Raw genomic sequence first — 13,198 nt, 5'->3', positions numbered from 1 at the left:
CCTCTGGGTCAGAATACGGTGGAGAATCTACTTAATTAGCTTCCTTAATGGAACTGAAAAACTATTGAAGAAAATAATTGGAATGAATAGTAAGTGCCATTTGGTATCCATAAAATAGAAATGACAAATTACATGATATTTATGGCGTATCCCCTTTTTTTGTGTCATGTTTTTGGTGAGAATGGTGAAAAAGTAAGATGAGGCAAACTTGTCCAATATTGACAATGTATTATTTATTTGAAATATTATGTGACTCTTCCACCTGGTTAGGGTTCACAAAATGGTGAACATAAAAATAATTAAAATGCATAAGCAAATAAAAATACTGTTAAAATATAAGAAAATAAATCTGTTTTAAACACAACACTAGAAGGAGAGCCAGTAACTGTTATTGGAGTATGCCAGACAAGACTGAAAAGTCTTCAGCTGCTGGAGAAAGAAGCCAATAAAGGGAGAAAGGCAAGTCTCCCTGGGGAGAGAGTTCCAAAATTTTCATGCCACAGTTGAGGAGATCCAAACCTGGGTTGCCATCCATCTAGCATCAGATGGTGGGGGCAACCAGAGCAGGGCCTCTGAAATGACTCTGAGTGAATGGGTTGCATATGGTAGGAGGCAGACCTTTGAGATGCCTTGGTCCCAGATAATACATGGTTTTAAAGGTTAATCCTAGCACCTTGAATTGAGCCTGGAAACAAATTGGAAGCCAGTGTGGGTGAGACATAAATTGCGTGATATGGTGGTCTCTATGGCTCCAGTCAACACTGGTTGCAGCAATCTGTACCATAGAATCATAGAATAATAGAGTTGGAAGGGAACTCATGGGTCATCTAGTCCAACCCCCTGTACTATGCAGGACACTCACAACCCTATTGCTCATCCACTGTAACCTGCTAACTGTAACTTCCAGACTGTCTTAAAGGGCAGCCTCACATAGAGTGCATTGTCCTCTAGATGTTGTCATGACATGCATCACAATGTCTTTTCTGCCCAGGAAGTGCTGCAGCTGGTTCACCAGCAGAAATTGGTGCAAGGTACACCTGTCCATCACTGCCAACTCTTTATCCAACGGAAGAAGTCTGAATCTGAGCAACCTCCAAGCTTCTTTAGGGGAAGTGTAACCTCATCCAGTACAGTGGATAACTCATTTCCTAATAACACTTCCATTTTGTTGGAATCAAGGTTGTTAGCCCTCCTCTATTCCAAAACTGCCTCCTGAGATCCACTGAGTGTTGTCTGTGCACTGGTGGAAATTCAGGTCAAATCTCTATTGAAAAGCATGGGGGACAAAGTAGAATATTGGAGAGCTCCCTAGTCCAAAGGTTGAGGGGCAGAGGAGCCATTCCCCAGTACCACACTTAGAAAACTCCCCTTGAGGTGTGATTAGAACCACACAAAAACAATGCCTCCCAGTCACAAAAGGTGATCCAGAAAGATACCATGATTAATCGTATCAAAAGCCACCAAGAGGTCCGTTTCAGTCCTATAACCTGGCCAAATTGGAATGGATCTAAACCAAATTGGAATTTGGTTCCAAACCAAATTGGAATGGATCCGCAAGGGAGTGGCGGGATATAAATCTAATAATAATAAAAATAATAATAATCTAAATGTTCTTCGTTCATTTGGGAATCTCAGAAGTTGTCCAACCACCACTAGTTCAGTTATCTTGCTCAAGAATAGTACATTTGAGACTGGGTGGTAATTATTCAGTTCTACTAGATTCAGAGAAGAGGACACACTATTGCCTGCCTCAAGATGGGAGCAGTACTTATGCTGAATGTCCAGTTAGTACTTCACCATAGTGGCTCATGCAGTGCACTGCGATAATCAGTTCTTACCAGCCCTACCCATCCAGACTGTTTCCCCTCTTCCCTACTATTCTCTCTGTCTCATTCATTTCTTTCAGTGCTAGGAAATGTCAGTTGTTTCAGTCATTCAGTGTATGTCAGGACGTGTTGTGATGTGGACAGTGACCTGGAAGTGGATTAGTAGGACCTGGGTTCAGCTCCCCTCATTTAGCTTTCAAGTTCATTGGGGGACCTTGGGCTAGTTTCATCATAGGTTCATGAAGATAATATTTACCAGGGGTCCCCAACCTTTGGTCTATATACCTCCTTGAGCTCCTTGGAGGAATGATGGGATAAAAATGAGATTGAATTGTATAGAGTTTGCACATGGGGTATGCCACAAATCATACAGAATACGTCCTTATCAAAATTGTGTTGGTGTTACTTTTATGGAGTGATGAGAGCGGGATTGATTTTTATGCAGCATCTTAAAACTTTCTCATTGTTCAAATATGCTTGTGTTGCTTTTCTCATTATCCCAGGAAATTGTTAATCTGATCATCTTTCCTTTCTCAGGAGTTCGTTTGATTCTATAACGAAGCTGCAGCATCATGGGGGATGATAGCGAATGGATGAAATTACCCATTGATCAGAAATGTGAACACAAGGTAAGATCACTTTGTCTCTAAAATTTGGTATGATTTGATGGCTTGCCTTCTGACTACAGGCTCTACTGGAAGAGTCTGTTCTTATCTTGAGGGATGTTGTAAGCAGAAGGTTGCATTGGTATATTTTTAAACTGTGTAAATAAACTCTTCAGGGTTTGCTGCAAAGTCAGGTTTATATGGGAGATGTGGTTATGTTATACAAATTGCAGCTCAGTTGAATTTTTAAGCAGATAGCAAATGGTCATTTGTATTTACCAACTGATTATCTACCCACTTACTACTGTGTGCACAGGACCATTTAGTTAACTGTAAGTCTTTAATAGCCTGCCAATTTATGAATATAAGTTTAGACACATTTGATCAAAATGTGGGGGGGGGGGGGTCCTAAGGTTTGATAGCATTTTCAGCAAATGAACAAGCTACACATGGATTGTTTTACTAGTTGGGTAGATATACATAAGTTGTCACATGGTAAATGGCTATGCCTGTTCACTCTCAGTTCTTATCCAGCATAGGTAATTGGCTGCCATTTTTTTTTAAATTTAAAGCACATGTATATCAAGGTGTTCTGAAAAAAATGTGGCTTCTGTTTTGCTAGTATTGATGTTCTGTAATTCTTATATTTGCTGACTATTTCACATGGAGCATCTCTGATTATTGTGTCTCAGATAATTAATGGGACAAATGGTAATAATATTTTTCTTTAATTAACTGTCCTGTATTAGGCAGAGCTTACACTTAAATATTCTGGATGGGTTCAAAGTTGTGTGTTGGCCAGTACAATTATCTGTCTTAAGTCTGCAGAAAAAAGACAGATAGTTAGTAACCTGTTACTTTCGGTCTTATGTTTTAACAGATTAAGAAAGCTTTAATGAAATTGTATTATATGAACTACTAGTAATCAAGCCCATTGCAGTTCGAAATGCAATGAGTGCTAGCAGTGAGAGTGGGTTTGGGGGGGGGGACTATCTGCAGTCTTTGGGCGGGCTTTGAAAGGGGAGAAGGGGGAAGGGTAAGGGACACGCTCCCACCCACCCACCCACCCCCTCTCTCAGAACCCCCCCCCCCCGAAAAGTGGCGCCGCGGTCCTCCCTCCCAAGGCGAGTCAGAACCCCAGGTCCACTCACCGGCTTCGCGCTGGTCCTGGCTGTTAACGGCGGGGGCGTGGCCGAGGAGGCTGGGCAGCACGGAGGAGACGCGGGGCGGAGGGGCGGCTGCTGGCCAACCCCCTCCCCGAGGCTTGTTTGCGGCTGTTGGCTGGCTCAGGGGACGTTGCTGCTGCTGCTGGGGCTCGTGGGTCTGGCTGCGGGAAGGCAGCTTGCACTCCGTCGCTGGGGGCCTGTCGCGCGGCCTTTGTTAGGTCGTTGGCTGCCTTCCGGGACGCCGCCGCTGCTGCTTTTGGGGCTCGTGGGTCTGGCTGCGGGAAGGACCCGCAGGGCGAGGACCGTGGGCAAGGAGGCCAGGCATCACAGAGGAGACGCGGCCCCAGAGAGGCGCCTGCTGGGCAGCGCCTTACGCAACGCATCTCTGCTGTTTGTCTTCGGCCATCGCACTTCCTGGTTCGTGGGGCTCCGTTGGGCGGCGGGGCCTCCCCCGGGCGGCGGTTCTTTTTTGGCGGCTTGCAGAAGTCCTGGGGTTTCTGTGCGCGGCTCGCAGTTCCTGGGGCTGGGAATCGGAGGGACCAATCGGCAGGCGCTTTGCGCCTGCCGATTGGTCCCTCCGATTGTCTGTCATGAGGAAGGGTCCAATCTGGACCCTTCCACATCCCGGACTCATCCCGCCCCAGAACCCCTTACTGTTTTACAGATTATGGAATCAATGCAATATCTCCAGTTTTTCATGCCAAGTCATACCAAATTACCACATCTTGGTCTTGTGCATTACACTGATTGACTTGGAAATTTTGTCATGAGCTGGTGCACTATTAATATTTTCTGCTGATTAGAATTTTTGGGGAAAGATAAAATGGTACACGGCTTCTGAGTAAACTTGCTGAAATTAAAATGTATTTCTTAATGAAACTGTATTGGTGTGTAATTTTGCATATGACACGGTCTTTTAAGTCGAGCACTCAAAGTGATGTAACAGAATCAAACTTGATTATTTTGAAAACATTAATGATAGCACCTTGAAAGAACTTTTCTGGCCTATTTGACCTTATAAATTGGGAATCATTTGATAGAAATCATAGAATCACAGAATCATAGAGTTGGAAGGGGCCATACAGGCCATCTAGTCCAACCCCCTGCTCAACGCAGGATCAGCCCAAAGCATCCTAAAGCATCCAAGAAAAGTGTGTATCCAACCTTTGCTTGAAGACTGCCAGTGAGGGGGAGCTCACCACCTCCTTAGGTAGCCTATTCCCCTGCTGAACTACTCTGACTATGAATTTTTTTTTTCTGATATCTAGCCTATATCGTTGTACTTGAAGGTTAAACCCATTACTGCGTGTCCTTTCTTCTGCAGCCAAAGGGAACAGCATCCTCCCTCCTCCAAATGACAACCTTTGAAATACTTAAAGAGGGCTATCATGTCCCCTCTCAACCTCCTTTTCTCCAGGCTGAACATTCCCAAGTCCCTCAACCTATCTTCATAGGGCTTGGTCCCTTGGGCCCAGATCATCCTCGTCGCTCTCCTCTGTACCCTTTTAATTTTATCTACGTCCTTCTTGAAGTGAGGCCTCCAGAACTGCACACAGTACTCCAGGTGTGGTCTGACCAGTGCCATATACAATGGGTCTATGACATCTTGTGATTTTGATGTGATGCCCCTATTGATACAGCCCAAAATGGCATTCGCCATTTTTACCGCTGCATCACACTGCCTGCTCATGTTTAGTTTACAATCCACAAGTACCCCAAGGTCTCGTTCACACACAATGTTACCTAGAAACGTATCCCCCATCCAGTAGGCATGCTTTTCATTTTTCTGACCCAGATGCAAAACTTTACACTTATCTTTATTAAATTGCATCTCATTTGCCCATTTTTCCATTGTGTTCAGATCTCTGTCTATCTTCTGGAGTATTTGCCAGTCTTCCCATAAACTGGAGAGATCTTTGATTAATCTGCAGCAATTCTCTAAGCAGTATCTCAGTGTTAATACGCAGGCACTTTTTAAACAGTCCTTCACACACTGAAATAAAAAACCATACTGAGCTGTATTTTCCTATGATAAAATATGTAACTGGGATGTGGGAGGGAATTTCAAATGCACAAGGCATTTGACAGACAAGATGAGACAAAATAAAGGTCTCTTGCCTAGAGGCATTTCAGTCATAAAGTATGCTTGGCCGAGGAGAAATTCTACAATATATGCTAGTTTATTATCTGAAATTGTGTTGAGTAAGAGCACACAGCAACACTATATTGGTTAAGAAGGAATATAGACTGCAGATCATGCACAGATGCTTACACTACAAATTACTTACCAACAGAGCAGGGTCGTCCATCCGGTTCATCTGGACATGCACAAATAAAGTCAGTAGCCCTGGCAAAGCAGAGGTGGGTACAACCTCCATTGTTCACTCCACAGGGATTTGTACCTAAGAGAAGATCAAACACAGAATGTAGCTTCCATTACCTAACTGCACAGATTTCATGTTCTTACCAGGAAATGCTAGCCAGATGGTTAAGTACAGGGGCCAGCATGAAAGCCTATCCCCCACAGAATCAACACAACCTTGGCAATTAAGTAAGGGGAGAGAATCAATCAGCAAAGCAAAGAACTACATTAATGTGCCCAAATGGACAGCCTTGCCTTATCGCCATATGTAGTATGAACTTTTGTATACACCTGCCTCTGATGGTACCAGTATGATTTGTCTTTTATATTGTGAGCAAAGCATGAACCATTTCTAAACAGCCAAGCTCAGCTTAAAAGGGGACAACTATAAACAAGCTAGATATAAGTTAACTAAACAAACCAAGATATGTAAATTTGACTGGCAACGTTTTTAAGCAGTGATGTCCATGAGCCCTTCAACATTGGCCAACACTGTCTCTTTGTTCCGACCAGAATATTTGTCCACTCGCTGGATAGATTTTGTTTGCCAGTCAGTCCAATAAAGCCATCTATCCTGCTACTCAAAAACAAAAAACAGTCACAGCATTAGGAAAGTGGACCGATCACAACTGCCCTCTCACAGGAGGCTAAACAAAGAATGAATGAAAAATCATGTTCCCCAATTTAAAACATACTACTTCTCTGGACTTTCAATTAAAATCAGTATTGTCAATTCTGATGGCAGCAACTCTCCAGAGTTCAAGGCCAAGGTCTTTCACGTCACCTACTACCTGATTCTTTGAACCAGAGATGCTAGAGAATTAAACTCTGCTCAACGCAGGATCAGCCAACCCCCTGCTCAACGCAGAATCAGCCCAAAGCATCCAAGAAAAGTGTGTATCCAACCTTTGCTTGAAGACTGCCAATGAGGGGGAGCTCACCACCTCCTTAGGCAGCCTATTCCACTGCTGAACGACTCTGACTGTGAATTTTTTTTTCCTGATATCTAGCCCAGTGGTCCCCAACCTTTTTATCACTGGGGACCGGTCAACGCTTTACAATTTTACTGAGGCCCGGGGAGGGGTAGTAGTCTTTTGAGAAGGGACATCACCACCTGAGCCCCTGCTCCACTTGCTTTCCTGCCGGTGCCCTGCCTTCCCGCCGGCTGCTGGGGGGCACTGCCAGCTGCAGCTGTGCAGTGCCACGCCGAGGGGGAGCTATGGCGTCCGCTGGAGAGCACCAAAGGTGAGCCAGTGGCAGAGTGGCAGGGCAGCCCCCGAGGCAGCAGCTGGGGAGGAGGACAAGCCGCGGCCCGGTACCGACTGATCTACGGACTGGTACCGGTCCCCGGACCGGGGGTTGGGGACCACTGATCTAGCCTATATCGTTGTACTTGTAGTTTAAACCCATTACCGTGCGTCCTTTCCTCTGCAGCCAACGGGAACAGCATCCTGCCCTCCTCCAAGTGACAACCTTTCAAATACTTTCAAATACTTAAGTCCCATGGGAGAAAGTTGTGGAGCTGGCCATATAGGCAGTTGCTATACACATAGCTGTATTTCACTAGAACTATTTTTTTGTGCCAAAAGTATACTTTGTTTCATCATTAGCAGTAATTCTCAATGTTGTTGGTGCCTGTGGGTTCCCTACCATGTAACTCAAGCATTTCTGTTCCAAACCAAAGAACCCACTTGTAACCTTCCTCCATCTCACTGGAACAAGAAGTGCTTTGCAGCCAGGCCACCCTGCTGCAAGTGCCCTACCTGGCCCCAGGCCACTTTGCCACAATTATCCTTGCAATGGTCACCTTCAGACTCAGCATCTGTAACTTGCTCATCATGGGCCTTCCCTTGCCCCTACTCCAGAAGTTTCAACAGGTCCAAAATGCAGCTTCCAGAGTCCTCACCAGAACACTGTGGTGGGCTTCTTATATGCCCTGTGCTTTGGCAATTTCGATAACTTCCAGTGGAATACAGGATTAGGTTCAAGGTGCTAATGTTGACTTTTAAGGCCATTTGTGGTCTGGCTCTGATGTACCTAAGGAGCCACCTCTGCGTATACCCCCCAAAAGTGCCATGCTTTGCTGGCCCAAGAGAAGTCCACCTGGCCTTGATGAAGGCCAGGGCCTTCTTGGTCCTGGCCCACATATGGTAGAATGAGCTCCCAGAAGAGATGCAGGCTTGAGCTTATTGAGTTCTTCAGAGCCTGCAAGGCAGAGCTCTTTCACTAGGCATTCTGTTGAGGCCAGGCCACAAGGAACATCTAGGAGTCTCCCCCCCCCCCCGATAAACAATTGTTCTGTATCAGGCCTGACTGTTGTTATTCTTAGTTTTAAGCATGTTTATTTATTGTTTTATTGTATTACTGGTTTTTAAATTATTGTACACCGTCCCAATTTTATAAATTCAATAAATCAAATCCAAACCTAAGTCTTTGGGGAGAGTATCTATTTGGACATGGCTAGAACTGTCATAAGAGGACACTTGTTGAAACTTTCCATTGTTCTGTGATTGACTATTTGACAGTCATTTTGTGTTGTCGTCTGCTTCTTGCTTTCAAAATCAACAATTGTCCAGAGCCTCAACAAGTTCTATAGAGTTTTGATAATTTAGATGGAGATGAGAAATTTGGCATCAGATATTGGTTTGAGTATAAGTCTTTCAGCCATGCAAGAGATGGATAATATTATGATATTATCATAGTGTTTTACTTACAAGTATGCAAAACTGTGCTTGGATGCTTTTTCCATATATTTATAATCTTACATTAAGCCAGCCCTCTGTTTAATATTTGCCTTTTTTCTCAGTATTTCTATTCTCAACTACTATTTTATGTTTATTTTGATTACAGCCAAATTTGTTCATAGATCACTTCAAAATAATTTTTGTGCATAGTCTAATCTTTTATATACTCATTTGAGGTGGTAAAAATTAATGATCTAGTAGTACATGATTTCTCAAATACATAAAGAGTTTTTTTGATACATAGGATATGGCTGTATTGTGGCAGCTTGGGAACCACTGTTTGGTTGTGTTTTTGAGGCCATAGACATTTTTTTCTTTATGTACTACTAGGGGCAAAGCCCGTTGTCTCCAAGAATACAACGGGCGCTAGAGCTTGGCAGTGGGAAGAGGAAGGGGAGGAGTTGTCCAGTCTGTAAGGGCATGGGGTTATCATGTGTGTTGTGTGGGAGGTTGTGGTGGCATGGTGGTAAATGAGGCCATGGGTGTGGAGATATGGGTGTCAAGAACCTGTGGTGTGGAATGTTCGTTGATTGTGGGAGAGGACTGACCTTTGGGAATTGTGGCATAGTGGTTACAGATGAGCTTACCAGAGCCATGTCCTCAGATATGTGAAGGGAAAATCAGACTGGAGACTCTTTTTAGGGGAAGATTACATGGCAACCAATTCCCCACAGTTCTGCGTCATTTCCCTTCTTGTGTGAATGAGGCCACATTCACCGAAATGCCCCTCTGCCCTAATACACATAGGGTAGTCACAGTACACAGGTGTCCACCCTGATCCTTCTGTCTCCCATATTTTCACTGTTGGTGAAATGTTATGTGCCCACATGCTTCTTTCATGGTTGCTCCTTAGAAGAATGGATTTTTGTACCCTATTGCTTACTACCCAAAGGAGTTTCAAAGCGGTTTACAAACACCTTTTCCATTTGTCTCTCCACAATAGTCAACCTGTGAGGTATGTAGGGTTGTGAGAGATCTGAGAGAACTGGGAATGGGCCGCAGTGACCCAGCAGGCCTCAGGTGTCTCAAAGCATTTTCCAATCGTCTTCCCCTTCTCTCCCCATAGCAGACTCCCCATGAGGGAGGTGGGGTAGCGAGCCTCACAGGGCAGCTGGCAACCCTAAGAGGAAGACTGTCTGTGCACAGCAGTCTTGACCTTAGTAAGGTTTTTAATAATGTTTTTTTTATTTGCCAGGCCAAGGTTATTTGCCAGTTACTATTTCAGTTACGATGTGTCTCCAGACATTTACTTGTTCTCTATTTAGTTTCAGGCTGTAAATATTTATTTAGATCTTCCTGCACTTTCCAGACTCACAGGACTGATGCTGGTCTGCCTGTCTGTGCCCCAGAATACAAACAGTTGCTGATAAGGGCTGGCCATAACCCATAGGCCAGGAGGGACACTCCTGCACCACTCCCTACCAACTGCAGGCAAAAATGGCTTATTTGAAGGCTGGACTCTGAGGCATTGTACGATTTTGAAGTCCCACCTCCAAACCTCCAGGAATATTTCCAACCCAGGGGTAGCCAACCTAAGGTGTGGCCTGGAGGGCTCCTGGAATTACAGCTCACCTGCAGAGTATAAAGATCAGCTCCCCAGGCAGAAAGCGCTACTTTGGACAGGGTTGTGGTAGAGAAGAAACATTTAAGGCTTCCCACACAGGTTGTTGTTGAATTGAAAGACTTGAGGCCTACTGCACAGGGTTGTTGTGCAGATAAAACAGGAGACAAAAGAGCCAGCTTCCTCTGCAGAATAACGTTGTGCAGTGGCCTCAAATCTGCAGAGAGTTGCAAAGAAGAAAGACACATGGCTTAGCTGTGTCTAACCCCCGGCCAGAGCAGTATTTTAAGTGAGAAGGGGCTTTTCTGTGGCCTCCCTGTCAGGCAACTGTTGGCAGAAGGGGATAGTCCCCCCCCTCAAAAGGAAGGCCCTCAGGCTCCCCTGCGTTGCTCTTGGAAAGGCCTCCTCCCCTCAGTCAGGGCCTGTCAGAGGCTCCTTCGCAGCAGGCCTGAAGGGGGGGAGGGGACCTCTTGCCAGCTCTGTCAGGGTTCTGAGGCAATTTGCAGTTGGACATGACAGGTAGGACAGCCTTGGGGCGAAAAGGGCTGGCCCAGCCTGTCCAAGCCTCTGTTCTCACCCCCCTTGGCAGCCCTACTGACCTCCTCTCCCTTTGGTGGTCAGGAGCAGACTGGCAGCCAGACTGGGCTGGGTGAATGGAATTTTCGTCTGTCCTGGTGAGGGGCCAATAGGAAGGCACTTTGCGCGCCTCCCCATTGGCTGCTTGGCCCTGGATGGACACTCGGAGGGCCCAATCAGGAGCCGCTTTGCGGCTCCTGATTGGGCCCTCTGAGTTTTTATCCTGGACAGGGCCCGCCCTAACTCCTCCCCAGGTGGCCTTACTCTTTTATTTAATAGGACCCTGTCCTATTTAAAGATAGTTGATGATTAATACTTCCCACTGTAATGTTTTGAGGTAGAAGCTTTTCTGTTTTTGTTTGAATGAAAATCATCTTGCTATTTGACTAAAGCGGAAATCTAACTGAAGCTTTCTTTTCCTAGCTGTGGAAAGCCAGATTAAATGGCTACGAAGAAGCTTTGAAGCTGTTTGAGAAGATAGATGATGAGAAGAGCCCTGAATGGTCCAAATACCTTGGACTTATAAAGAAATTTGTAATAGATTCCAATGCAGTAGCTCAGCTGAAAGGATTAGAAGCAGCACTTGCCTATGTTGAAAATGCTCATGTAGCGGGAAAGTAAGTTTATTTTTCATTATGCTTCTTTGGAGGGAATTGTGCAAACATTTGCAGTGATGTTGCCTAACAACTGCTGGTCTGGGAGTTCTGCCTGAAAGGGGCTGACCCTTCTGAAGATTCAAGAAATATCCATGCGAAACATGTATTCTTACATGTTGTCCTAGTCTTACTTCTCCTGCTTGAATTATTTGCCCTAAATTCATATTATTGCCTTGGTTTAAAATAATCTTTTTAGAGCCATATGGATTAAAACTCTAAAATAAAACCTACATTGTCAGGGTTATATAAAATAACCAGGTAATTTATTTAAAATCCAGACTTGCTTGAGATAACTAAATTCTTGACTCACTATTTTGCAGCTAAGACCGGTGTAAAAAAGATCATAAATAAAATACCAAATGGTGATCCATTGTTGCCTGTTACGACTTGTGTCTTTTGAGCCTCAAGCAGATAATTGCTTAATCCTACATACTCAGATCAAACTCCAGTTGGTCAGTTTTTGGCTTGTAAAATACTACCTTAGTTCCTAGAGGACAAAAGAATGACATGAAGGTGTTAACTGGCGATGGGAAACTGAATTTCCAAATCTCTCATGCAATGCTCACTGAAATTGGTTCACACATTCACCTGACAGTAATGCATTTGCATGTGTGTGAACCAGGCTTTAATATGTATCTGTAGAATGTAAGAGCATTCTGTATTTCAGAGGTATCTTTTGTATATAGCATATGGTGGATATGACTCTTTTGTTCAGGTTCCATTATGCTGAAGACTGTTCCTGTGCACAGAACCGGTTGTGATCAGAATAATTAATTAAGCATATGTTTTAGGCCTTTTAATAATGTATGCAAAAGTCCAGTGCTAAATGGAAGCATATAGGATTGAGTGGCATAATGACACATTTGTAAAAGAGGGTTTTCTTCCCAAAGGTAATAAGACTATTAACTTTAGTTCATATCCCATTATTGTGTTGCCTAATTATGTGCTTTTATTACTTTAAAAGAACAACAGGTGAAGTAGTCTCTGGAGTTGTAAATAAAGTGTTCAACCAGCCCAAAGCGAGAGCCAAGGAGCTAGGCATAGACATATGTCTTATGTTTGTTGAAATTGAAAAAGGGGAAGTGGTACAAGAAGAACTACTTAAAGGCTTGGACAACAAGAACCCCAAGATCATCGTAGCATGTATAGAGACACTAAGGAGAGCATTAAGGTAAGATCTTTTGGAAGAAACTGCTGTACTAATGGGGAGGAGATGATGATTAATGGATGTTGGTATTATAGCCTGTTTTAAAGTGCAGTAAAGCAGCAATAATGCTCGCTTGTCTTCTGGAAAACAGATTATTGAAATTATTACTTCATCAGACTCCATAGTAGCTTGCTGTGCTGCCAAGGGAAGCATTTGATCCAGTTAATGCTTCTTAAAGGGATTCCTCATAGGAGTATTTCCAAGATTGGATGCTTTAGGTTGTTGCTTTTTAGATTATGTAAAGAATTGCAAATGATATGCCAAAGGAACTGTAAAATCTTTGGTCATGATCAAAAGGATTGATAACTTACTGTTAGACTTCCAGGTTTGTATTTGTTCCTTAAATTCCAGCACATCAGGTCCCCTTTCTCCCTCTGACTCAGGAAGACATTTTGATTGGGTGATTCCCACCACACCTTCAGGGGAGCAGGACTAAAATTCTCCCTCTTCCTCTCTCCTTGGTGAGCATCACCCATCCTTCAGTTCTTTTTATGT

The 13,198-nt window shown here is 44.0% G+C and overlaps 1 protein-coding gene across 7 annotated transcripts in view; it reads left to right on the top strand.

Moving 5' to 3' along the window:
- CKAP5 (cytoskeleton associated protein 5) overlaps positions 1-13,198 on the top strand; it is a 90,035-nt gene that overhangs the window by 10,148 nt on the left and 66,689 nt on the right. For all 7 annotated transcript variants that reach the window (XM_077322349.1, XM_077322343.1, XM_077322348.1 and 4 more), the window contains exons 2-4: positions 2,364-2,455; positions 11,264-11,457; positions 12,461-12,667. In XM_077322349.1, the coding sequence (XP_077178464.1) occupies positions 2,399-2,455; positions 11,264-11,457; positions 12,461-12,667 (458 nt within the window). In that variant the 5' untranslated portion in view covers positions 2,364-2,398. The remainder of the gene's footprint in view (positions 1-2,363; positions 2,456-11,263; positions 11,458-12,460; positions 12,668-13,198) is intronic.

Source organism: Paroedura picta, chromosome 2 (genome assembly GCF_049243985.1).
Source record: "Paroedura picta isolate Pp20150507F chromosome 2, Ppicta_v3.0, whole genome shotgun sequence".
Taxonomy (NCBI): domain Eukaryota; kingdom Metazoa; phylum Chordata; class Lepidosauria; order Squamata; family Gekkonidae; genus Paroedura; species Paroedura picta.
Note: the sequence above shows the minus strand (reverse complement) of the source record. Positions and strands in the feature narration are given on the sequence as shown.